General features: G+C 37.7%; 1 protein-coding gene across 3 annotated transcripts in view; it reads left to right on the top strand.

The window, feature by feature from the left end:
• Positions 1-27,000, top strand: part of TRIO (trio Rho guanine nucleotide exchange factor) — a 241,115-nt gene that overhangs the window by 150,824 nt on the left and 63,291 nt on the right. For all 3 annotated transcript variants that reach the window (XM_061346723.1, XM_061346724.1, XM_061346725.1), the window contains exons 21-34: positions 599-721; positions 2,689-2,883; positions 2,995-3,110; positions 3,656-3,722; positions 4,504-4,613; positions 5,348-5,417; positions 5,854-5,943; positions 7,796-7,888; positions 10,048-10,159; positions 12,155-12,345; positions 15,387-15,488; positions 17,749-17,891; positions 18,505-18,604; positions 26,654-26,897. In XM_061346723.1, the coding sequence (XP_061202707.1) occupies positions 599-721; positions 2,689-2,883; positions 2,995-3,110; positions 3,656-3,722; positions 4,504-4,613; positions 5,348-5,417; positions 5,854-5,943; positions 7,796-7,888; positions 10,048-10,159; positions 12,155-12,345; positions 15,387-15,488; positions 17,749-17,891; positions 18,505-18,604; positions 26,654-26,897 (1,756 nt within the window). The remainder of the gene's footprint in view (positions 1-598; positions 722-2,688; positions 2,884-2,994; positions 3,111-3,655; positions 3,723-4,503; positions 4,614-5,347; positions 5,418-5,853; positions 5,944-7,795; positions 7,889-10,047; positions 10,160-12,154; positions 12,346-15,386; positions 15,489-17,748; positions 17,892-18,504; positions 18,605-26,653; positions 26,898-27,000) is intronic.

Raw genomic sequence — 27,000 nt, 5'->3', positions numbered from 1 at the left:
CTATACATACAGTAATTGGTTTAAGTGATACATCTCACCATTTCTTCTCTGCTGTAGGTTTAATTTCTAGGATTACATTTAACTACAGAACATACTTTTTGAAGCTGGAATACATCAGCTAAAGAATGAAATGATGGTTAAATCTTAGGTGCTTGGGAAATTTATCCTACACGTTTGGCAGTATTATGTACCTTTTTACAGGCTGGAGAATGCATATTTCTGTCTAGAGCTGTTCTGTGTTGAACTAAAACAGTGATTTCTGCTCAGCTGGGGAGTGTACGAACAAAACTGTAGACATAGACAGTTTGAACCTTTCAGTAGTGGACTACCGTAGTCTGTAGTATTGGGCTTCCCCGAAGTATTCGGATTCATGTGTCAGTTTTTTAATTCTTTAAGCATTGCTTCATGGTCTGAGTGAATTATTTCAGAGTTACAACTCTTTGGTATTGTAGAGGTATTAAATGACTGTCATGAGTGATATAGAGTAAAATTTACCTGTGGCTAATTTGTATTTGTCAAATACCGATTACAGATCGTTTCTGTTGGCAAAAGTATGTTGCCTTCTCTCTTACTTTTCCTTCATTATTGCTTTTTTTAGGCTCTGGAATGGATTCATGACAATGGAGAGTTTTATTTATCCACACATACTTCCACTGGCTCCAGTATCCAGCACACTCAAGAGTTATTAAAAGAACATGAAGAATTTCAGATCACAGCAAAGGTAAAATAAATAAATAAAGTATCTAAGATTTAAAAAACTTAAAACAACACAAATTCTTTCCTGTCCCCTAAAAAAAAAAAAACACCCCCCCAAAAAAACCAAACCAAGGATTTTTTGATCAAGATTTGCTTACTTGCAGTGGCTTTCTGTCTGTATTTCTGCTAGGAACAGAATAAACCAAAAGATAATTCAGAAGATAATCAATGTTACCAGAGCTCCATCAGCCCTATGTGCTGTTGATTTCTCATAACAGAATTGTAGTGAGATAGTTTAAAAATGTTTTTCAGAAATCTATAAACCTTGCAGGGCCATTCACTTCCACTTTTGTATCCTCATCTCTGTGGCTTACTGCTAGTTCATTTAGGATGTAAAATACACCAAGGCATGTTGTTATTCAGCTGTGAATTAATTAGAAGACAGTAGAAAAAATAAATCTTTGCTTGTTAAGTTACTCATTTTATTAAAGTAATCTGTGATTCTGCTGTAACTTTAGTGCCATGGCAGCATTATGTTATTCTGCATACCTGGAAGCCTGTGCCAAGATGCAGATGTCAATTGTGAAGGCTTACCAGTTTTCACATGTGAAAGACTGAAAGACAGGCAACCAGTGCGTGACCGTAGTACTTGATCTTATGTAGCCTTGTCTGTCTCTGTGCTTTGTTTTGTCACCTGTTCAAACTGTCATGTGTTTCCACCTCTCAGCTCTGCAGTCTTCATCAAGAATAGAAAAGCAATAGAAAGAAAGGAGGTGTTTCTTTTGTCTGAAAGATCACCTCAAAAAAGGAAACTTAGAGATAGACTTGGTTGTGGTTCATGTAGGAAGGGAGAAAAGAGAATCCGGAAAGAACAGGGATCACTTTTGCTTTTCAAACCTGGATTTTCTTCCTTCTGAGTTTTGCTTCAGCTTTTGTTCTGCTGGATCCCTTCCAACACACAGAGCACCACTGCCCCCCTTGTTTCCTCTGTCAGCAGATGACGTGGTTACCCCTTTTGAAAGGATGTTGTTAGTGCCACTCCCTTGGCGTTTTGCTACCTGTTGGGAGGATGTATTAGCCCTTTCTAATTCCATAGTGAAAAGAAATGCTTGGGTGAGGGACTTTCTTTAGGAAAGAAAAAGAATTAAAAAAAAAAAACAACAACGGACAAGCACTGTTGATTTTCCAACTGTCATAAAAGAGTCAAGTTTTTATTGACTGTTTTGGTTAACTCCCTGTTACCAAGGGCCTTGATAGTACACTTTATTCAGACAACACACTGAATTCTGACATGGTATCAAAAAGAGGTGGAGATACAAACTCATCCATCGTGGATGATTTATGATTTACATGAAAGAAAGTGCATAGTCTTAGGCAGCTTGTTAATTGGGAAAATCACTTAGTTACAGTTTACATGATGGCTACTTGTCCTCTTAGTTTCAGTGGCTGTCAGAGCAAAACATAACACTAAAAAGGTCTGAAGAATATAGTCTTAATCTTTCGAAGTTGTTGAATCTGTAAGGCATATAACAAGACTTATTTCCATCTCAGCATTTCAGTGATGGCTGAAGGAGATAGATTGTTGAGACTGTGACTGTGTATGAGGTCCAATACCAGTGCTTCAGTGATAATGAACAAAATATCCTCTTGGGCATCAAAACCCATTTGTATTGATGCAAGGAGAATACCCATGTGCTGAAAAGCTTGCCTAGCAGAATTTAATCTCTGGGTTAGATATAAACGGCATTTTTGAAAGAAAACCAACAGACCTGTATCTAGTCATGTAGTAATAAAACCCAAAGAAAGCTGTATTCATCTTACAATATTTTTATTAAGAAAAAGGTACCTGTTTAAAGGAGTTCTGGGAAGAGAGAGGAGAAAGCTAGCTCCTTTGATGGCTGCTCCAACTGAACTTAGTAGCAGGTTAAGCAAAATGACCCCCTTCGTGACAGGTAGAGCTAGTAACTTTTCGATATTTTCCTGTTTTCATAGCAAACCAAAGAGAGGGTGAAGTTGTTGATACAGCTGGCTGATGGCTTTTGTGAAAAAGGGCATGCTCATGCAACAGAGATTAAAAAATGTGTCACAGCAGTGGATAAGAGGTACAGAGACTTTTCCCTGCGCATGGAGAAATACAGGACCTCTTTAGAGAAAGCTCTGGGTATTTCCTCTGATTCCAATAAATCGGTAAGAGACATTTGAGTGTGATGACAGGCAAACAAGCTTTGCTTGTGTTTAATTTAGTGATTGTTTTCTCCTGTCTCTTTCCTTAATCGATTCTTTCTTTCTTTATTAAAGAGTAAAAGTTTGCAGCTGGATATAATCCCAGCCAGTGTCCCAGGGTCAGAGGTGAAACTGCGTGATGCTGCTCATGAGCTTAACGAAGAAAAAAGAAAGTCTGCCCGCAGGAAAGAGTAATAAATCTATTTATTTTTTAATCACTGAGAATGCATAAATCAATCCTGATAATAAAACAACTGTCATGGCTTGTCTGGCATTTTAGAAATTGAATAAATGGTAAAAAGAGAGTGATATTACTCAATAGCTCCTATTGCTTTTATTCACATGCTTGTTCTCACAGATAAGTCTAGCATGTCAGAATTTTAAACTTTCAAAACTGTATCAGATTTCTAACATGCTTTTTTTTTTTTTTTAGAAATAATGTGAAATAAATGTGTATGGGGAGGAGGGAAGACAACAGTTAAATGATTGTAGCAAGTGTAAAGCATTTGAGGAAAAATTCCTTCTCTTTACCCTTTCTTTTTGTGCTGGTTAGTAATGAAGGGAAGTTACCTGTTACGTCTCGTTCATCTGTAGTCTCCACGTTTCAGTTCTCAGCTTTTTCTTGCAGCAGTGGAAAAAGCAAAAGCTGATGAGGAGAAAGATGTATTCGGGTTATTATGCATTCATAATACTCTAACAGACTGAGATTTGATTATTCTTTCTGTTGTCACCTAAGGTTCATTATGGCTGAGCTAATTCAAACAGAAAAGGCTTACGTAAGAGACCTCCGGGAATGCATGGATGTAAGTTTTCTTTTTTTCTCGCTAATCTTTGAAGACAGGATTCAGTCCATTGCGTTCTGTTTCTTTCTGGTTTTAACAGCTGAGCATGTTTGGTTTGCAGTCGTAGGACCAAATTATGTATCTTCTCTGCTAACAGGAAAAAACTTAGAATTACGTCTGATAACAGCTACTTCAGAATTCATCCTATGCATTTTGCTTTTATTACATACTAAGTTTAAGCATTTGCTTCTTTCCCAATTCACAAACATATGGGGTTTTTAGTTTGAGATAGAGGAGGGAAAAAGGAGGGGCTTACTTTATTTGCTTTGCTAGCAATAGAGGAGAGCTTGTGTTAATTCTCTTATTATCTGTATCACATGTTCTGCTACTAGCTGACTTTCTGAATAGAAATTCAGAGAGATTCCATGGAAAAGTGCCCAGTAATTGTTATGCTGAAGCAAGTAACGTTCAGTGTTAGCTGTTGCACAAAGCGTGAACTTCTAGACTGCAAACATGAACGTGATAAGGAATATCCCGAAGCATTAGAGGTTGTCAAAAATGCTATGCATTTTAAATGCTGAAGTCTCAAGGGATTATGTTAAATTGTCAGTTTTATAATGTGGATTTTACTGTCAAAATCACAAGGTATATTTGACAAAACAGTCACACTGTCACATTTGGTGATGATGATGCTGCATGATCCTTCCACAATTTCTCTCCAGGAATGCGCGCTTACAGATACCTGTATGCTTCTGTTCAGTGTTTGTCATGACTTTTCATGCATCTTTTTTGTTCTGGGCAGACATATCTATGGGAAATGACAAGTGGAGTAGAGGAGATCCCACCTGGTATTGTAAACAAAGAACACATTATCTTTGGAAACATGCAGGAAATCTATGAGTTCCACAATAAGTGAGTGACTTATTTTCCATTCCCATATTATTGCTAAGTCCAAAGGATGACCTGAGGGATTTCCTAATGAAAATAATGTGCATATGAATAATGGATGCTTTTCCATTAAAAAAAAAATAAATCTTCTTGCATTGCTAAATTGTTTCAGTTGTTGCTTTTTGCAGCTAGGTAGGTGTGCCATTAGAAACTGTCTTTTTCAGTCTTGACCATCTTTTAGCTGCTTAAATATTATTTGGATACATTTGCTGCAGGTTTTCCGGTTGTTCTAGAGAGATGAAAACCGCTGAACTGAACACAGATACAGCACTAACAACAATTTAAGACTGTCATTCCTTCAGAACCCTCATTCCTGATTCCCAAGTGCAAATGCTAATGGGAAAGAGTAGGGCTTCCTGCTCTTTCTTGGCTCTTTGAATCTTATGTGGAGATGCCCCACCTTTGTAACTTTTACTTGAGTATGGAGCTTGAAAGATGCTTGTGGAATGGTTCCTAGGCAGATCCATGTACAGGAATCTTGCTTAGAATCTTCCCTCTTTGTTAATTCATTAGTCTCTGTGTTGGGTTATGATTCTTCTGGGTAATAAAGTGCACCTAGCATATTCTAGAACCTGATTTTACAGCCCTTTGTATGCTCTGTGTTAACTTGAGCATCCAAAAAGCAAGTCACCTCCTTTTTCTCTTGAGATGAAAGCTAAACTTCTTTTTAAGCTGTGCTGTTTCTTTTCTACCCATAGTATATTCCTCAAGGAGCTGGAAAAATATGAACAGCTACCAGAAGATGTTGGCCACTGCTTCGTTACTTGGGTAATGAAGTCAGACTTGTGTTTGGAAGTAATAAGGGAAATAATGAAGGAATAGATTCTGGCTCTTGGGTCCCTTTTTAATTTATAAAACTTGTAAAAGTGCCCTTCAAATTAGAATAAAAATGTGTTTAACTGGGTGGAGGGGGAAATAAATTTACTGTTGTCATATGTCAATGCTTAGATGCTCTTCAAGTTTATGCAAGTTGCCTAATCCTGCATTCATGTTCGCTTTAGTGTCTTTGTCTTAGTTATGAATAACCTACTTTGGCACACATTACTATTGTTTTCAGTATAACTTGCCTGATGATGCCAGCTTGAATGGGAGAATAGTTTTGTATAGTTCAGTTTCTTGAGAGAAAAGATAAGCTCTCTGATAACTGTAAAAACAGAAATGATGCTCTCTGATAACTTGTGTAAATTTGCATTTTGTTTTGCAGGCAGACAAATTCCAAATGTACGTTACCTACTGTAAAAATAAACCAGATTCTACCCAGCTGATATTAGAACATGCAGGAGCATACTTCGATGTAAGTATGTTGTGCTCATCTTGAAAGTGTGCCTTGGCAGCTTGAATCATGTACTTGCAGTTGTGCTGAGTGCCCAATTTCTCAAGAAAATAAGAGTTTCTTGGTACTAATGCTACAATTTAGTGCCAGCTAAAGAAAATCAATTGTATATCTCACATGGTTAACTGATATTGCTCAGTTGGTCTCATAAAGCTGTCAAATCAAATGTGAAAAGCTGCTATCACATATCAGAGCAGTTCAGAACGGGAAACGGTTTCTGGCAGCAACAACTGAGACATGAATCTTGAGCTCTTACAAGCACATTCTGCAAATCTTAGCATTTTGATGTGCTTAGTTTGCATTGTGTGTAATAAGGGTTGAAATCTTTGTTAAATTCTTGGAGCACCTCTAAATTGTAATTGTATATAGTGGTAATTCAGTTGACTGCCATTGTTCAGAGCTGTTAAACCACCCACCTTGCTTATTCAGTCCCAAGGTTACTTGGTCTACATGTAATACTCCGCTTAAGAAGGGACCAAATTTTAGCAGCTGTTAGAGGTTTTAGGGAGGAATTTGGGCCACACTGAAGAAGTTTTGGTGGCATGTGTATTTACAGATTATTCAGAGTGCTCCATTTTTGTTTCCTTCTCCACTGTGCTGAGCCACTAGCTGTGTAGTGACACCACAAATTTTGGTTAGAATTATTAGGAGGAGCAGAGGGAAGGACATAATAAAAAACAACAAAGCAAGAAATCCCTGAAGTTCTTGGGATTAATTTCAAAGGTCTATCACTGAGGAGATGGGGATTCTAAACATTGTAAAGTAAACCCTTTTTGCAATGCCTCCGTTAAACTTTCAGTCTTTGAAGAAGTTACAGGAAATCAGGCAGATATGGCAAAAGAAAATAATTCACAAAGGGCTCTGATAAAACTGTATTAGAAATAAGTTCATGTGACCATCTCCAAAGGAGCATCCTTTGATCCCTCTCTTTTCCAGTGTATCCAGAGCTCTCCATCCCCTAATCCACCTAAAGTGGATTAGAAGTATGAAGACCTAAGTCTGTACACAGGTAACTTCAAGAGCTTCCATCGATACCACCACTGGGCCATGTGAAAATGACATGTGTATCCCATCTTGGGAATTTCTGATACTGTAATCATGGTGTGGAAGCACATAGTGGTGCCCAACTTGCTGTTTGAAATTGTGTGGTTAAAATACATCAGATACTGTGGTAAGCACCAAACATTGAACCTGTGAATTTCAGCCATGATCAGTACTTCAGATCTATAATTATACAATCTAATTATCATCTAATTCTATTTTCCTCCTTTAGCTTTGTGGAGGTGATTTTTTTGTTGTTGTTTGTAAGTGGCTGTTTCCTTTCTAAGTTTGGTAACCTCTTTCCTTTAGTTCAAAATGTTTCTTCGTGCTCCCTCTTGTGGGGGGAAAATGCTTTCTGTGACAACATTTAAACTAGTAGATGATGCTAATAAACCTCCACTGCAGCCTTCTTGTGATAGTCCTGGCTGTTCCCCAGGACACTGAAATTTGTTTTCTTTTCCCTCTTGGTAGTGACAAAAGGAATAGAGATTTTAGTTTAAAAATTAAAAAGGCATTGCTGCGTGTATTTAGGTTTATTAAAATGCTTCACAGATACCCTTGGAGGTAATAATCTTTTGTTAGTACGAAGTGAGAAGGCAGATGCACAACACAACTATTTGCTATGGCTGGAATATCTTGTCACCCTGTCCTTTTTTTGTCTCCTAAAACAGAATTTGTAGTTCATGTATCTTATTGCATTATAGCCCTCAGAGCAGTTTATATTTGACTATTGGTGCTCACAGTCATCAAGTGTTTGCTTTTTTTCATGTAGGAAATACAACAAAGACACGGACTGGCCAACTCTATCTCCTCTTACCTTATCAAACCTGTCCAGAGGATAACAAAATACCAGCTCCTTTTAAAGGTCAGTATTATTTCAAAGTTCTTCAACTGATTCTGCTGCTCTTAAGAAGGGGAAGCTCTTGCCGAAATCAGGAGGTTTGTTTTACTCTGCTCTCTGGGACTCCAGCATGTTAAGCAGCCTCAAATATTGCTGCGATGCTTTTTAGGAGACTGAAAATGAAAAAAGGCATAAATAAGCAACTTTTTGTCCAGATTCCTGTAAATCAAAATAGATACCTCTCTACTAATGTGTACTTAGACAACATAATTTGCATTTCCAGAGAAAAAAATAATTCATGGCCATATAGACAGGCACATTTTTGTAATGGTTTCTGGCAAGCCATGAGCTATGTTTATGGTATTAAGTAATATAAAACACGTAGAATTTATAAAGCCATATACTATAAAATACCTATAAAATGTATGTACGTGTATATATATATATACACATACACATTGAGACCTGTAGAGCTGTTGCACAAACAGTTGTTACGTGTAATGTTGCCTGGAAATATCAAGTACTAGCTTTTAAGTAAACAAAACCTGTAGTTAGAGTTTTCACTGAATGGACAAATGTCTTGTTGACTTGAGCAGCAGTGTTCTTGAATTGTGCTGCCTCTCTGGAAGGTAGCATTGCTTGTTTTGTGATAGCTTCCCAAAAAATCACTGTAACTGATCTGTCTCTCCCAGTTTTAATTAAGAACTGCCATGGATGATTGTTTTTAAAGTTTCTGGAAAACACTGCAGCTATTTCAGGTAGTGTTGGATGGAAAGAAGTCTGTCGTTTTCAACTGAAACATATTGTCTGTCCTTCCGCTGCAGAAAGGTGCAACTGGATTCAGTTATAACTTACAGAAGTACTCTAGGCTGTGCTGTGCTGTTTCAGAAATTTTTGACTATTGATTCAAACAATTATGTTTTTAAAACTAAATACACCTTAGCCACTACATCATTGAAGTGATGGGATAGGTTGGTTTTACCAGTGTTTGTGGAGCCAGGTGGCTTTGCTGCATAGTAAAATGGATTTATGTGGTTGTGGCTGGGTTTTCTTTTTCCTTTTTTTTTTTTTCCTTTTTTTTTTTTTCTTCTGATAAGAGGACATGTAAAACATAGAAGGATGGAGAGTCTGAAACTTGAATGGTAACTGAAATATTTTACAGTTCCGGAAGTACTGCTTATTTTTCCAAACGGCATTGAAGCTGCTTGCCTTCTGTGCCTCCTGGGGGATCGCACTTACTTTTCTGCAGGGTTCTCATGCAAGATTTAGGTGCTATGATGTAGTATTTTGCTGTAATGGCAGTATTGGCAGTCAAATAAGAATAGTGTAATGATGATAATAGTAGGAATCACACAGCTTTCTCTTTAGAAAGGAAAAAGGAATTTAACCCGAGGGAATGAAATAAGTGGGCCTTTTGAATAATAGAAGAAACATTATATGCCCCTCTGGTTATGTAAGTTACATTTTATCTGGATGCTGTTCAAATGCTCAAAGGATGTGAGGAAATTTGAATATCAGCTCAGGTGCTCTTATGTTAATACCTGTGGGATGTTGAACGGACAGGGAACTGCATTGACCTAAATTCCACTACAATAATTCAGCATATTCCGTTCTTTTAACTCCTATCCATTAGTTAATGCTTCTTTGTATTCAAAAGTTTTATCTGTAGGATGCTTTTAATGGTATGAACACAGAATAAGTGTAATTCATGGAATATGTGAAACAGTGTAAATCCTCTTACCAGCAGTAGTATAGAAAACATCTTTGGTGCAGTGGAGAAGACTGACATGGGAGGCAAGGGTCCTTTTGTGCTGTCCTGCTTCCCACCATCTTTACAACTTGGCAGCTGCATTGTTCTGGGCCTCCATGTAGTGCTGCATCTGATATCTGTGTTTGCTTATCAAGAAAAATGTTGTTCTTAAAGCAGTTTTTAAAGATTTCTAATAAAGCAAATGATCTTATTTGAATTAAAGGTGGTTAACTGAAACCTTGGGCTGCTCCTTGAAGGGCAGATCATTGATAAATGCTAAGTATGCTGACATGTCACCGGCAGAGTAAGAAGTTCAAAAAGATTGTACATGCCCAAACTGATTTTTTGATTTTTAGAAGTACTGTTTGGTTGACTATTATATTCATGTAGAAATACATGGTAATGAGCACTCACATCTGCTTATCTTTGTCAGGAGCTGCTCACGTGCTGTGAAGAAGGTAAAGGTGAGATTAAGGATGGCCTGGAGGTGATGCTTAGTGTGCCAAAGCGAGCCAATGATGCCATGCACCTCAGTATGCTGGAAGGTAGGATTCAAACTGGCTTTCCAATTAAGCTGTGGGCTGTAGATTAACTTTGTTTAATAACTTTCTATTTCACTGTATGTTAAAGATCTCAAGAATGTGAACATTTATTTTCTTAGCTCTGGGGTTTGTATTTTGTATACACTTTATTTGCAGCTATGTAAAATGCAAACTTATTTAGGAAAATTAATTGTGACAGACAACTGTTACTTATAAAAACGCTCTTTTATCCTGATCTATATCTTTGCCACTGCAGATTTCAAAAATATATAGGCTAACAAAAGTTTTCCACTACAAGGGTACAGACTACTACATAGTGAGTGTCCTTGGCTTCCTTATGTGAGGCGCATAAGTGTATTAGAGGAGAATTTGCTGATTTATGTATCAAATAATTGTCTCCAAGAAGTTTGTCATTTTCACATCTGTTCACTGCCTATTCCATAACAGACTTCTGGTTGAAATGAAATGTATCTTCTGGCAGTTAAATGTCAGCATAAGCCAATTTAGCCTGAACCTTAGCCAGAACAGCATAATCATGCTTATGGCAGACAGTGAAGGTTGGATGTAACTGCTTCTTTGTGCTTGGAACGAATTTCTGCCAAAATCTGTTTTGTAATTGTCAAATAATTGTGTATGATGGTGCCATCATACATTTAGTAATAAAAATGTTTTTCTTTGACATTTAAGTTTTTTGATAAAAACAGATCTGCCATACCTTGCAGTTGCTGAACAAAGACTTACAGGTGCTTTTAGTCAATATTTCTTTTCTTTTTCTCTGCCTTCTAGTAGTAAAATGGACCTTGTTGTGGAATTCCCAGTATTATGAAAATTACTCATCTTGGTTTGACATGTTATAGGTGATCATGTGAATGCTCAAAATGATCTCTCTTCCCTGATTTTAAGCACTGTTGGTCAGTTTGCTGGATCAGTTCCAAATGCTTTGTCTAGGAGGTGGTGGTAGTATAGATGCTGACCAGATTTGGTAATATTTTTTTTAATGCTGGGAATGCAACTGGAGAACATCCCAATCTTTTATATAAGATGGTTTTCTAACAAATCATGACTGTATTTTTGGGTTGTCCCATGTTAGACAAATATAGTGAGTGAGCACATTTCCTCTTTATGTCTCTGGAGGATTTTGAATGAACATCCTGAGGCAGCGTTCCTCTGCTGCTGTCCATACTGTTGCCCTGTTTAGAACAGAGAGAACTGCTGTTTTCTCAAGAAGGATGATGCGCTTCTGTTCAGAGCATATTGGCAAGCAGTATCTATTTAAAAACCAGTTTAATGCCATTCAGAATCTGAGTTTGGTAGAATAATTTCTATTGTCCTGGGTCTCTGAAGCTGTTATTACACTGGGAGACCACTGTACCAATACAAGTAAAGTAAAAATGTTGATACTGTTAATCTTCATTTTTACGTTATATCTCAAGGTAAGCAATCCAGCTGCTGTTTCTTCATTGTGTCTCAATGCTGGAGTGCTGATCACATGGCAACAGCTCCAAGGTGCCATCTTTTCTCATCCCCTATTGGAACATGTTTGTGTGCACGTTGCATACAGGGTAGGGAAGGTGTACCACCAGCAAAGGTGGCATCTGGGAGCTTGCAGAACAACCTGATGTGCTCTCCATGTCCTTGCAAATTGCTCACTTTCTACAGTGACAGAAAGCTTAAATAATTTTCATCATGGAAGAGGTTACCAGAAGCTGACATAGATAGATCTATCACTTGTTGGTGAAATACTGCCAGAAGAGTTGATAAACTTCTTAACAGTTGGATCTCTAAATTTAGACCTAGACTTGAGCTACAGTTGAATGTTGAAAAAGCTACAATTGCAATGTTGAAATCAAGTCTTGTTTTTTGTATTGCTTCCTTAGAATCCCATCTTTTGCAAACTGTATTTGGGGAAAAAATCACATTACTTAGTAGAAGCTGTGCTTTTTAATTTCCTCATATTAACAATTTTTCATGGGGAAACTTTCCTCTCTGTCTTTTTAGGCTTTGATGAAAATATAGAATCTCAGGGAGAGCTCATCCTTCAAGAATCCTTCCAAGTGTGGGACCCAAAAACACTGATTCGAAAGGGACGAGAGAGGCACCTTTTCCTTTTTGAGATGTCCTTGGTTTTCAGTAAAGAAGTAAAGGACTCCAGTGGAAGGAGCAAGTATATCTACAAGAGTAAATTGTTTGTAAGTATGGGAGAAAAAGTAATCATATTTATGAAACCATCTAGATTATATTGTGGCTAAACTCACATGATTTAAATGTACATGCAAAACTTGAACAACTCTTGTGGTGCACTGAAAGAACACCCTTGGAATGTGTAGACTGAATATTATGTTTGTTGCTTTGTCATGCTCTTGAGGAGAAAGAGTAAGCCAAGAGCAGTTCCTGAAGACTACATATCAATGTGCGTCAGGTCAAAGGAAAATCAAGATTGGGCTGATTTTGTCCTAATTGTGTGTGTGATTGCTAGTTCTTTAAAGCTAATTTGTATAAAGCAGAAGAATGGAGTGACTTGACATGCTGCCTTTGTCTTCCTTGTTTACTACTGCTGTTGTAGTAATATTCATGTTAAGGATCTATTTTGGTGGATGTACTACACATATTGATCTGGAAAGGCAAGAACTCATTATGGAAAAGTTCATTCCAGAATGTTTACTGAGACTAGTAGTCTTATGATAATGTTTTGTAAATAAAATCATAGCTCTTTTGGCCTACTGAAAGGATGTAAAGATGGAAATTGGTTTTTTTTTCCATCTAAAAAAAAAAAAAAACTTTGCTCTTGCTTTCCTTATTTGTAGCATCTATGCTTTAAAAATATGACTGGAATTCATAGCTTTACTTTCCTGTCTTGCTGGATGACTTGGGTCAGAGCAGTATTCACACTCCATAAATTTAGGTAGCCAAGCGAGAAGACAGTCTCCCATGGCTTGATCTGCATCCCTTAGAGGCAAGCTTTTCTGTCAGACAGTTTATAAGTACTTGAAATTACTTTACTTCTCAATATCATGGTCTAAAAGAATAATTCTTCTGTTGATCCTATTGTGATATATGACTAAATGTAGGCAGTGTAAATACTGAGACTTTTCTCCCTGCTTCAGCTCCTTTTCCTTTGTTCTTTTCCCCTTCCTACCTCTGTGTCCAAACTGGTAAAGCAGGTTAATTCAGACAACCTCTTTTTAACATATCTTCCTTTGCATGTTCTGTCACTTCATTTCCAACACTTGCTCTTCTTCCTGATGTAAGGTAACTAGCAGGTAACACAGCTGCAGCTGATTTGTTGATCACACCTTTCTTAGGTGCTCTCAAGAACTTGAAATACAAAAAACTTCTGGTGTACTGGAGGGTAGTATCAGCTGCTAAGGCTTTATGTTGGAGTAGAGACAGAGCTGAAAAACCAGTCCTGTAAGCTTGTCATGTCAGTTCCTCTGACAGAAATGCAGGAATAGCTTCAGGTCTAGAGAAGCTGCTGAAAATCTTGGAACTCTCATTGTGCTTTGTTTTTAAAGTACAAGCGTTCTTTTTGCCTTCACATCCTATTTGGCAAAATATCCTATCATACAGGTTACTCCCATAGCAATTCTTACAGCTTGCTCTTTAGAAAATGCTTTCATGGGGGTGTTTGAGCCAAGGATCTTTTTGCACATTACCCTGTCTCCTACCTCTGGAAGGTGGTTTTACAAAAGCGTGGTCCTTCTCTTTGCTTTGGGTATGGTGACCATCATGGTTTCCACAGCAAAGGATACTCAGTGGCATGGCTTGCATTAGGAGGACATGTTAGTGAACGTTTTTCACAAGAGAGAAAGTGTCCAAAAGCAAATGCCTAAGGAGGGCTATGGAAACAAAGCAAGTAGTCAAGCAGGTTTTACTTTGCCAAAATATTTTCCCAGTCACCAGTAACTGTCAGTTGAGGGGCTTCCTCACCTGAGTGTGAATTCTATGTATTCAGTAACTCGTAATGGATTTCAGTTGTTCCTTGTAAAACTGATAATATTCACAAGTGTATTAAGGCTTCTGACTGCGCTTTAAAAAATGACCCGTGTTAAAAATTGTGCTGTCTTGCCCATTCAGACTTCATGTTGGGAAGCGCAATAGGGTATATTTTATTTGAATTACATAATGTAATGTTGATTTGTTTTACAAGCTTTTTAACATACACAGTAGTTGTTGGTGAGTTAGGTTTAAAATGTATCACAGGCTTTTAAGTATTTCAATGAATAAGAGTCTATTTTAGTGAAAAGAGATGACAAAGGTGAAATGTGTTGGGTTGGGAATTTTTTTACGGAAGAAAAAAAATCCACAGTTCAAGTTGGCAAATGAGAAAAGAAAGAAATTACTTTTACTTGGGTAATGTGTATCCAACATCTCTGATAATAAACTGCACATGTGCTAGTGATGAATGTATATAAGGGGAAAAAGTACAGCTTCCAATAATGTAAGAATGCTTAGTAGCTGTCTTCTGGAGTGAGGGTTCTTGTAGTTTGAGCTGTATTTCTTAGTTTGTAATTTTTGGGAGCAGAGTGTATATGAATTGTTAAACTGGAAGCCAATTCACATGATTGAGATGTTATTCCAGTTGGAAAGTCAAAACATTTTGGATGAAAATTAGCTATTAAGGTCTGACACTAGACCATTCCTAAAGACTGATTGTTAATGTAGGTGTCCCACAAAATTCTCAAGGGAAACTACATTTCTGAATTATTTCATCTGTTTCAGAGGGAAGGAAACACATTAGGAAAGGATCCTTTGGCAGAAAAGAGATCGGAGTTTTAGAAGATATCAAGAGAATTCTTAAGCCTATCTTATATGAGAGAAAACATAAAAATCAATGTCTTGAGTGTTCCCTGGAAATCAACAAGAAGAGAAGCCAGCACTCTTTATCAAGCATCTTTTTTTAGAGCTACAAAGCTTTTATTGTGAAGTAAAAAAAAATAAGCAATTTGGTATTGAGATTATAAATGCTATTGTTTATCATTGCTTTACAGGAAAAAATGTTTAGCTTGCAGTTTTTCCTTTTTTGAAGAAACCCCACCACTGCCCCCAAAATAAAGTATCCTCTTGAGCATGAGTTAGCCCTGAGCCTTTAAAAATCTCTTCAAACAACAAAGCTGTTTATTTTAGAATAAAGTATTTTATAGGTGTATTTATTTAGGATATTAGCATCGCTCTGTGGCTTCTGAGAAAAAAAAAATGCCATGTTATCCTAACAAACTTTGCCTAATTCCAGACTTCTGAACTCGGTGTCACAGAACATGTAGAAGGAGATCCCTGCAAGTTTGCTCTATGGGTTGGAAGGACACCAACTTCAGACAACAAAATTGTTCTCAAGGTAATTTTAGCAGATGTGCTTGTACAGTTTATACTAACTCTTGTAGTGGTTGTTCGTACTTGCTGAGAAGGCAAAAAGCGATGACTTACCCTGCTTTGAGAGGGACAGCTGCTGACAGATAATTTTTTCTTTGTGTGTAAAGGATGTAGTATATCTAACTCGTGGCTTGACAGCACAGGGGAATCTGTGTGATCTACTAAAGGATTAAACAAACTTACTTTCATAAATTAGAGCTGGGAGAGGTTTGATTCCATAGTCTTTCTATAGCTTGAAGACTGCAACCACCATCTGACAGAGCAACTGATAGGTCACAGACAAATCATAGCACCAGTGTTACATGTCAAACTCAGGCCATTGCTGCTTGTTGGCAACGCTGTTTTTCATGGTCCATATTTTATTGCAGAAATCGAAACACTTCAAAAGACTTTGTATTTCGCTGGGCTGCAAGTATTTTTGAAGATACTTGCCTTTGGAAGAGTGTGTATATAATGCCTGTAAATTATGTGTCTGGGAAAGGTACAGGTTCAGTAGTGTTCCTTGCCTAGCTAGGAGAGTATCTAAATCCATTTTTCCTGTGACTCTAGTATGGAACCTGGGACTTACAGTTTCAATTGGAGAACTTTCTTGTAATTCCATAAGCAGCTAACAGGTAATTTCACGGACAGGCTGAGAAAGCTGGGGGCTGTTCAGCCTGGAGAAGAGAAGGCTGCGTGGAGACCTCATAGCAGTCTTTCAGCATCTGAAGTTCATCTTCCCATTTCACAGAATCATTCGGGTTGGAAGGGACCTTTTGGAGATCATCTAGTCCAACCCACATTCCAAGGCAGGGCCACCTAGAGCAAGTTACACAAGTGAATACATCTACTGTTGACCTTAGCTTTCACATACATTTTGCCACTATAGTGCCATATAATAATGCCACTTAAAAACAGACACTCAAATTTGCATGTTGACACTTAAATTTATATGTTTTCCTAGTGAATTACAGGCTAAGATGAGCTCACATTAGTTTTCTGACAGCAGTCAGGGAGTGCAAAGAAATTGAATGCTGAATAATGCAATTTGTTCAGTCCTGATACTCCCATGACTTCACAGACAATGCTTTGCTGCCTGAAATGATACTCCCAGGGTAGAGTAGTATAAGGGGTTTTATTGAACAGCTTTCTACATAAGATCACTTTAAGGTGTTCCTGTTTTCTTCTTTGCTTAGAGCATAGCATATTTAGATAACTTGTATGGCTTTTCAACAATTTTATTACTTTTTTAATTTTTTAGGGTTTGAACGTTGGAAACTAGCACTTCCGTAGCTTGTTAGTTGCATAAGTAAATTCCATCAAAACCTAAATAAAAGATGTAACAAATCTTTTGTGTTGGCTTCTTTCTTCAATGTTTTTCTTTGTAAAAGAAAACAAAGATCTTTTTCCGAACTGTTAATCTGTTCCTGCAACTTTCTCCATCCCTTTAGAATCCCTGCTTATACATATTTATAGGCTGTTCAATATTTATAATATATATTAAGCTGATGACTTCAGGAGACAGCAGTTAAGAGAAGTAGGAAGTTATAATTTATTTGTTTTCTGGATCTGCAACAGTGTTTATATTTAATAGCTTTTCAGATGTAGGTTTAGACTGGATTAAATAATCAGACGACAGGTTGGGCAGCTGGAGAGCAAATCTTTTCCAGGGTATCTTAAAAGTATAGATGATATATTGCAGGCAGTTATTAAAATACAGTCTCTAAATTAGCTTTCTGCTTCCAGATATGTTTCAAAAGTGGAAGGAGTAATACATGAAATGTGTTGTGAAAGTATATGTCTTGCAGTATAAATTATTTCTTTCTTTCAGTGTTAGTAGATTATTGTATAAAGCTATAAATGACCTAAAAAAGTAGCATGAGTTTAAATTACCAATGTTCAGTCTGCTCTTACTAAAATTCTTTAAGTAAGTTGATCCACCCCTGTCTCGCATGAGATACCTACAGGGTTTTAGCCTTCAAATTATGAAAGAGGAATCTGAATCTAAATGGAAATGTTTTTTAAATGAACAATATTAATGATTTTGAGAAGTGTATAGAAGTGTTGGCAATTCAAAATTAAGACAACTAGCTTGAATTTCCTTTTCTCTGTTCAAGTTTTCAGAAGTGATTTACAAAGTGATTCTTTATGCCTTCCTCTCTGTGTTTATTAGCTTGACTGTATGTGTGTATCTTCTCAACTTTAATGGTCTGTTGTGGGGGTTTTGTTTCTTTTGCATATCAAAGGCATCCAGTATAGAGAATAAACAGGACTGGATCAAACACATCCGGGAAGTGATACAAGAAAGGACCATTCATCTGAAAGGAGCATTGAAGGAGCCGATCCATATCCCCAAAACTGCACCGACAACAAAACAGAAAGGAAGAAGGTAAGTAGTATTTGAAATAATCAGAAATCTCTAAGAACAAAACAGCACTCTTTCCTCTGTAGTATTAAATTTCTAATGACTTTTGGTGAGTTGCACAAAAGAAAGAGTCATTTTGGCCAGCTTTATCTTGTAATTTCCAGTTTCCTGCAGTGCTGAATTTGTTCAGATTTCTGCTCAGAACAGTACCTGACTTATGTACATTCAGCCATTACAGAAGGGGCTGGCACTACAGTATAGGATAGCCGTACATTTTAGATTTTCACAATTTTTCATGTGTAATTCTGGTCCTTAGTTTCCTTTTATGGAACTTAAAATGTGTGACTGAGTGTTCTGCTTGCTAGCTTTGGTAAATGGCTATGCAAGTTTCTTGCCATAGTGCTGGATGGTTGGTTATTGCCTTAATTCTACATGATGTAGACTTTGAGCAAACAAATCTGTTCTCTTAAAGCATAGAACAGTGCTGAGTATTTGATTTTTGTATCAGTTAGCTTGTCTGGCTGGCTGGTGTCTGTTAGCACACTGTCTAGGTGCCACTTCTTTAGAGTTGAAAGTAGGTAACCAACGTATTACAAACACAGTGCAAAAATGGTAATGAAAACTGAATTATTTGCAGAGACGGCGAGGACCTGGACAGTCAGGGAGATGGTAGCAGCCAACCTGATACTATTTCAATTGCCTCACGAACCTCACAGAACACGCTAGACAGTGATAAGGTAAGTTTCCCAGGTGTTACTCTGTTCTGAGAGCAAGCAGTCTATCCCTTAGTGTGAGTTTGTGCCCAGGATAAGCCCTTAGTACCTTCAGAGAGGAAGCATGGAAATATTATTAAAAATAACTGTATGCAGTAGAGAAAATATCTTAATGGGGAGCAGGAATGATTGTTTAAATCTAATAGGTCATGAAGGAATTATGTTTGTTCCAAACTGAAAGCACTTTGATCCCCTCTGTTCTGCAGTTTGTTCAAAGATTTGACCCAGTTTAGAAAGAAAGCTTTCTTTTCTATAAAATCTGATACTTATGCACAGCGTTTTTCTTGGTACTGGTCTCAGCCTTTCTGAAAACACATCATCTGCTTTTTGCATTGGCTTGAGGTTGATGGTTGCCACATGAAAAGTACTGTCCAGTGTTCATGAGTTAGAGAGTAAGAGTGTTCACTTTCTGCATGAGAGCTGGTAGAAATCACCATATCAAAGGGGAGCAACAGACAACACTATCATTTGGTACTAGTGCTAGTGTTTCCTTTCCTTCATCTCTGCCTATAGATTTTTGCTGGGTTATCCCATAAGGGTAACTCAGCCAAAGTTTATCATGGGTGGAAGGCATTGATGGTCATCAAAAGAATAAAAATTCTTATAAAGCACATGTGTGTCGCTTTGGAATTGAAACATTTCTGACAAGTGAGAGGTAATAGGACCTTGGGGAGGGAGCTAGAGATGGATAATAGAAGTTTGTCAAACAGAAGAATGAATAAAAATATTGAAGCTGCAAAGCAAATTACTTGAAAATGTGGTTAGGGATTTCTGGCATATTACCTCATTGGGTAAAATTGCTCTGATGAGACATTCAAACTATGCAGGTAAATTACCAGTATATTACAGGGCAGCTAAGTGAATAGGTTTTCAGAGTAATATTTTGACCATTCCCATCATTATCCAAAATAGAGTTAGTCTATTTTTGCATGTCACTTTAACTCTGTGGTTTGATGATGTTTTTCTTCCATGTAAAGTGGAAGACAGAAGGGAAGTATTAGGTGCTTAAGGTTAATCCTGTGTTTGTTAAAAATAGCCTATGTTTTGAACTTTTGCATTTGTACTGGTCATGGCTTCTTTAAGGTGGTGGCCTCTTTAAGGATACCTGTGAGGAAAAAGTCTTTTGAGTGCTATTTACTGTTTTATTCTTTGCATTCTTGGCTATTTAGTGACTTACCAAAGTTGCATTGTGTATACTAGCAAAGGTCATTTTTTATGCTTTCTTAAGAGTTTAGGTAACTTCCTCCAAAGTAAGAAATGCTGTCTCTGATTTCCATGATTATTGACTGAGACATCAAACTGTGTGCACTCAGGCTGGCTGGACTGTGCTAAAATTGAGATGGAGATGGTGCAATCCATCTCTGCCATGCAAGACCATTGCCCCTCTTCACCTGCTGGTGATGTAGTGTTTACTGCAGAATAGCATGGATTGTTCCCTCTTGAAATATGGTAATATTTAATGCATCGTGTGGAAATTGCTAAGAGTTGGCTGACTGAAATTCCCTCAGGATTGTCTTCCAATCTGACACGAGGAGGAGTCTTACCAACAACCTGTTTGACAGGAGCTATTACTTAAAAGAAGGAGGAATGGAGATCGCTGTTAAATATTTTCCTGACAAATTAAGTTTTAAATTTGTTTAGTGAGCAGAATGTTGTTATTGAAGTATTTTTGAATTCTTACGTTAGTGTAATAAATTTTTGTTAGACTTTTCTTTAACAAGAAAAGCAAACTAAAAACTGGGACACTTTGGATTTCACTTGTGCTACATACAGTGTGTGTCCAAAGAAGGAATTTACTGTTTGCGCACTTTTTAGAAGTGTGAATTAGCAGAGTAGCTTTGGTTAATGTTTCTGTTACATGGTTTGGTTTGTTAAGATTCCTTATCTGTTTAAAAATTAATAAGGAACAGTAACAGGCAGAAAGCCAGTAAAATCTGTAGGATATTTTAACATTCTTGCTGAAGTTCTCAAGTTTGTGTTGATAATTCATTAGCTGCAGTCCACTTGGAAATTGACTGTTTTCTCTGTCTAAAAGCTTGAAGAATGTATGGATATTGTATAGAGTAAAACAGTTTTACAGATTTTATGTACTGTTGATGTAGTCAGCCAGATGGGGCAGTGGAACTCCTCGGTCGAATTTGGAGCATATTGCAAATTGAGCTGGGATTCCAAATTGAAAAACACTAAAAATATCAAGTAATTTAAAACAGCATTAATAAATTATAATAATTTATATTTATAATAATTTCTTTTTATCTATATAATTATATTATATATAATATAATAAATAATTAATAAAAAATGTTTAGCACTGTATTACTTTTTATGCCGTTGCTGGACATTTTTCTGTTCACATGTATCCCCTATTGTGATTAAGAAAAGACTACAAATACCAAACATGTCATAATAATCAACAGCCAAGTAAAACCATTCTTTTATTTTCTCAACTGATTCTTTTAAAATAAATGTTTTGTTTAGTAGTGCTACGCTGTTACGGACGGAGAAGATCAAGAGTGAAATCCTTTATCTACAACTCAATGCTCTTTCTCATACTTTCAGAGAAACACCATGAAAGAGCTAAAAATCCTTAGCCTTGGTAGGAAGTGGTTGAGTATTGTTCAGCTGAGCTTCTTGCATCCTGTTTTCTGACATAATCAATATATATCTGAGATCAGAGAATAGCTTCACAATTAGCTTTTTTTCCTCCCCACCCTGGCTTTTGGGGTTAGAATTGTAATTTCTGATTCTTGGCTACACTGTTACACGTTGCCTTTCAGAAATGACTGGGATGATGCAATAGACCATATGTTTATGAAGCTGACATCCTTCCCAGCTTTGTGTCATCTGAAAATTATATTGGAAAGTGGGATTAGAATTCAAAATCATCTTGGCAAATGGGAGAAATTAATTGGCAAAATATCATGCTATTTAAAAAGGAACGTGTTTGAGCTTGTATGAATAGGTGGAAATAGTTAAATAGTAATGAAAACGGTAAGAGTATTGAACAGCTTTTGAGAAGACAGTCTGGATGATAAAGAGGCTCACAAGCTGTTTATTACTTTAAATGTGGTGCAGTTACAGGAGGTTGAGGGAGTAGCAGCCCTACATTGGCTTGCAGAAGTAGGCTGCTGAGCTGCAGGATACAAAGTCCTCATTCTTTACTCAGCACTTGTGAGGCCTGTGTTAGATACTACATCCAGTTTTGAGTACAGAATTTTAGCAAATTAGTGGTCCATGGAAAGTGTTACAGGGGAAACATAGCTTCTAAGGCAAGATAAAGAGTTGGGACTAATGATTCTGAAGAAAAAGGCAGGTCTTCAAGTGTGTAAAAAGCTACTACACAGTTACAGAACAGTCTTTCAGTGGGTGAGATGAGATCAAAGGTTTTCTTCTTATTAAAAGTTTGCAATAATTTATTTTCTTTATGGGTATGAAAATGTGAAATCTGTGAGCGGAGCAATTGTGAAGTCTGGGGAATCTCTATAGCTAGAGATCTTTGAGAATAGTTTGAGTAAATATTAATGGTGGGTCACATAGATGCAGTTGATCGTGCTCTAGCAGAAGAGAAAGAATTGGACTAGGTAACTTTAGATCCCTTTCCAGCCTATTTTTAATATCAGGGGTATGTCTTCATATTGTGAGATACGCTAAATACATCTATAGCACTGACCCATCATGAAGTATTGTAAGGTATAATGGAGTACAGAGTGAAATAGAAAATTTTCTGACAGGGAGATTTCTAGCCTATCAAAGCATCTCAGTTTTCTAAGTGCTGTTATTGTACCCTTCTCAATAAATATTTTGCCCATCACTTTTTACAGCATTCCTTCCATTCAACTTCTATAGCTATGTAGCCAGTATTTGAGGTGGCTAACAAATAAAACAGATGATTGACCCTTTCCACCTTTCAGCAGTTCCTAACCTCAGAGCTAGCTCTGATTTTAGCATTGTCTTTTTAACATGATCCAATGCATAGCACATAGGGAGGCTGAAGGGCACAGTATAGGTTTGATAGATTTTTACATGGCTTGTATTAAGTGACCTGGTAGAAACATGAAACAATCTAAACTACTATTTTGGTAGCTGAAAAGACAAGAGACTTTTAGAAGAAGAGCTGTTATAGGTTGTTACCTTAAGTAGCAGAAATCATGCTAGCTGCTGTGGGTGGTCAGTGGAGCAATATATTAGTTTTGAGAAATTGTCTTTTGTTGCCCAGCTGGTAACACTTTGTACTGCTGTCTATGTGAAGTTGTATTTCATTCTCATGCTGCTTTAAGCTTGTGTGTAGTCCTCTGGAAAAAGGAAAAAGGACTGAAGCAGCAGGAGACAACCAAGTATTTAGTTCAGCCAGCTGAAAAGGTTCTCATCAGTAGAAAGAAATGCTGGTTAAAAAAAAAAACAGACATTGCTCTGAGTTAACGCCTCTTTTCAGAGTCAGAAACCAAGTCTTGGGCAGCTACCTCGTCAAAGCAAAATACACTTTATTTGAGACATTACTTCTGTGTGTCTCCCATTTCTTTTCTTGCATAGTGCACTCGTTTCCATTTTAAAAGGGGATTAAAGATTTTCATACTTGAAATAATTGAGAAATCTTATTAGTTGCTATCTTTCCTTTTGCTTCTACTTGATGTAAAATAGCCATGGGATAGTAAATTTAATTTGCAGTTCTGAGAGGAGGTTAACAGCCTGATGTAAAGGCTGTTCTAAGTAGCAAAACTCTTGTCAGTGGTGATGCTCCTAGATACTGCTGGCAGGTGAGCTCTTGGTGTGTTGTCTCTGACTTCAGCAAGCCTACACTAAGAATCTGTTCAGCCAGTGAGTGTATTACGGTTTTATTTTCTCTCTCTACAACCGACAGTGATTAACAGGCCCAAGAGAGATGAACATAGATGGTTAACATTTATTTAGCAACAGCAAGACACCATGTCCCATGATAAGCTGTTTAATTAAACCTTGCACCTTTTTTAATCTGTGGTTCTATTTCTGTCTGGCTTTTGTTTCTCATCTTGTCTCTGTCTCTACAGTTTCCATGTTTCAGACATAGCCTCATTTATTTTTATCATGCATGATTAATTCAGTTTACATAAAGGGTTTCTTGAGAAGGATGGATAAAGTATATAAAGCCCTTGTTCGGCCTAAATTTGGATTTAGATGGTTTGAAATTCTTTTCTCTTCAGTGCAAATCATTCTCCCAGTTCTGCTGTGCCTCTTGCTCTTCCCTCCAGCTAGCCTAGAGAGCCTTGCCAAAGCTGTCCAACAACAGCTGTTGAGCAATGTGCTTAATCAGAGACACTCCTTGCTGTCCAACTGCATTTAATCAGTGTGAAAGATGAAACTGCATTCAGAAAGTGTGTTATGGAGAGAAAATCAGCAATGAAACAAAGTGGAAAGCAGCACTTCCTAACCATTGCTGTTGCAGGGAGAAAGAATGGTAGTTATCCCAAAGGAGGGGAAAACTGGCAAATGCTGTTTCGGGCAGTTCTCCATAATGGCGTTCTCTACCCAATGCACATCTACATCACCATTTGCAGTATGCAGGAGCAGAGAAATCACACCCCAAGTTGCATGTAACAGCAGCAGTGCATGTTTGAGGTTGGTGTGTAACAACTGCATGCAGAATGTGTGTTACACACTATACTGACGTGTGAATATTGAATTTCAGTGGAATACTGACCAGCTAGGATATCTGATTCCCACACAGTCTGAAAGACTAAGATTTTTTTTGTACTTTAATAGCTTCTGACATAGCCACTTACAGCCTTTGTTTGCTTTTTCCTGTAGATTAATACTATATAAAATACTCAGGGAACATAAAATCTGAGAATTTTTTTTATTAGGGGAAGGCGAAGAAGGAATATCGATATTAAAGCCAGAAACACACAGCCATTGCACTGGTCACAAAGTGTATTTTAATCTCTCTTTGTAGGAAGTGAAGGGTCAGAAAAACAAGCAGGGCACCAAAGCTATGCTCCTGTTAGGTATTTAGGAGAAAATACAAAGACTACATGCAGTTTCTGGAAAGTATCAGCTTGTGTTGTGGTTTAACAGTCTTGGTGCTTGCACTGATTGGGATATGGACTCTCCAGGGAAAAATTTGGTCTGCATTGGGCACCTTGTGAAGTCATACTTTATCAGCTTTTTTGTTAGTCCCCATCAGGCATACAGATGGTTTCAATTGTTTCTGGGTTTGTCTGAAGAAAGCTGTAACATAAATCAATACCAGAAAACAAGGGAAGGCTTTTTACTTTTTCTCCTTTGTCATAGTTTTGCATGGACTAAAAACTAATCTAATATGGGGAAAGAGTGTAAGGGAACAGGAAATTTTTTAATAAGAGAAACTAGCATGTTTTGGAGATGTACAAACATTCCCCAGTAATTTGGGTATTTGGGAAGTCTGGAGAGATGTAGTAGCAGAATTGTGATTAATATTTAGCTTGGACCTGAGTGCCCCTGATTTATCTTCCTTAGACAGTGGATGTATGAGGGTTTTCTGCCTTTCTTGGCGCTTGCATTCCCCAATGAAAATTTTTCTTCTTCGTATTTAGACACAAGCAAGGGTAGCCAGTAAGATTAGCAGGCAGATACCATGGGAAAGCTCTGGAGTAACTGCAGACCATCTGCTAGGAGTTATGTCCTGTCGTTTGTTGCAGGCTTGAGGAAGAGAAGTTTGGAATCAGCCTTTGAGTCTTACTGGGGGTTTGCTGGTTTTGGCATTTGCTTTAAAATTCTTGCTTGATAACAAATAGTGTTATCCTAGAAAAGTTCCTATCTGGTGCTTCAGTTCCAGGCTTGTAATGAAACCAGTAAATAAGTAACATTGCAGTCTCTTATCTCCTTTTCCTAACACTCATGGGATGTAGCTGCCAGCAATGTAAGAGCCTAAATGTAATAGTCAAAAATAATGTGGCAGGAACCGTTCAGTATCTTGGTGTAGCACATGCTTTTATATTTGCTGTAGTTGGAACTCACAGCATATTTGTCTTCCTTTGTCTGTGTCGATCATTGCAAGATAACCTCACTAAATTGGAGTTTACTGGCTTGGTCCAAAATGACTGAATTCATAGAAGTTGCATACTAGCTGACATCTGATATGAATGTTGCAATGAAGCAGCCTGAGCTATAGAAATATTCATGTGCAAAAAAGCTGAAGTAGCCTGGAACACCATTGCTGTACGGAAGGAGAAAGAATTCCCAGGCTGTTTGCTTAAGTTGTATGGGACTTCTGGTGCTGAGCAATCTTGAGAACTTTGCAAAGTTCTGATAGTAATTTTCATTTCATGTCAAAGCAGATGAAACAATCAAAGAGGGAAACTGAAGCTTAGGCAAAGTAATTCTAATGAAGTGTTTTGAAGAGGAGGAGGAAAAACCCTGAGCTTGCATGCTTTAAATTCAAGTTGGTGTGTTTTCATTTGGAGAATCAGTAAAAATGTGAAAGTTGTGAGCCTGTGTGTATTTTCTAGCAAATAGTTAAGTATTTGGGCATCTTATATGAAGAACCTCATACTGATTTTGTATGGTGTGTCCTCAATGATTTTGTGACCTGCATGCATAAACTGTGAGTGAGGTGGGCAGTATGTAAGCTCATTCAAAAAAGGACCCTCTTTCTGCCTTGAATTTTCAAGATAACAAAGCTCATGAGTGACTGTATTTAAGTAATATTGAGCTTTTGGTGCCTGTTATCACCCAGAAAATATATTCTGAAGCAACTGCTACTTCAGCTTTCAGGGTAAGGAGCAGTCTAGCAAGAAAAACTGCTTAAATCCTCCGCCCAGCACTGGCACGACCGGTGTGCTTTGAGCATAGGCAGAGACAAGCAGAGTTAGAAATCAGTTCTAAAATGCCTGAACTGCCTGATTTTGAAATGGTCTGTTCTTGATGTGGAAAGTCCCAGGAGCTTGCCATCTCATCCAAAATATGACTCCTGCCAGGAATCCTAAATAGGTAACAGTGTGTGACGGATGGTTCGATAACGAGCATTCATCTGGCTTCTCCCCCTTGTTTTTCTCCTCACAGTTGTCTGGTGGGTGCGAGCTGACGGTGGTAATCCACGACTTCACCGCCTGCAACAGTAATGAGCTGACAATCCGCCGTGGGCAGACAGTGGAGGTCCTGGAGAGGCCCCATGACAAGCCCGACTGGTGTCTGGTTCGAACCACGGATCGGTCCCCAGCTGCAGAAGGCCTGGTCCCCTGTGGGTCCCTCTGCATCGCTCACTCTCGCAGTAGTATGGAGATGGAGGGGATTTTTAACCACAAAGGTAAGAAATGATGGAAATGAATGAAGTCTAGTAGTCAGCAACACAAGTTTGGGGTAATGGGGAGTACTGCGCAGATGGGAACTTTGGTATTCTTACACTGTTT

This window comes from Neopsephotus bourkii, unplaced genomic scaffold (assembly GCF_033783945.1).
Source record: "Neopsephotus bourkii isolate Nb327-2 ecotype Australia unplaced genomic scaffold, CSIRO-AGI_Nbou_v1 NB_272, whole genome shotgun sequence".
In the NCBI taxonomy this organism is placed as follows: domain Eukaryota; kingdom Metazoa; phylum Chordata; class Aves; order Psittaciformes; family Psittacidae; genus Neopsephotus; species Neopsephotus bourkii.
This window is presented reverse-complemented; position numbering and strand designations above follow the sequence as displayed.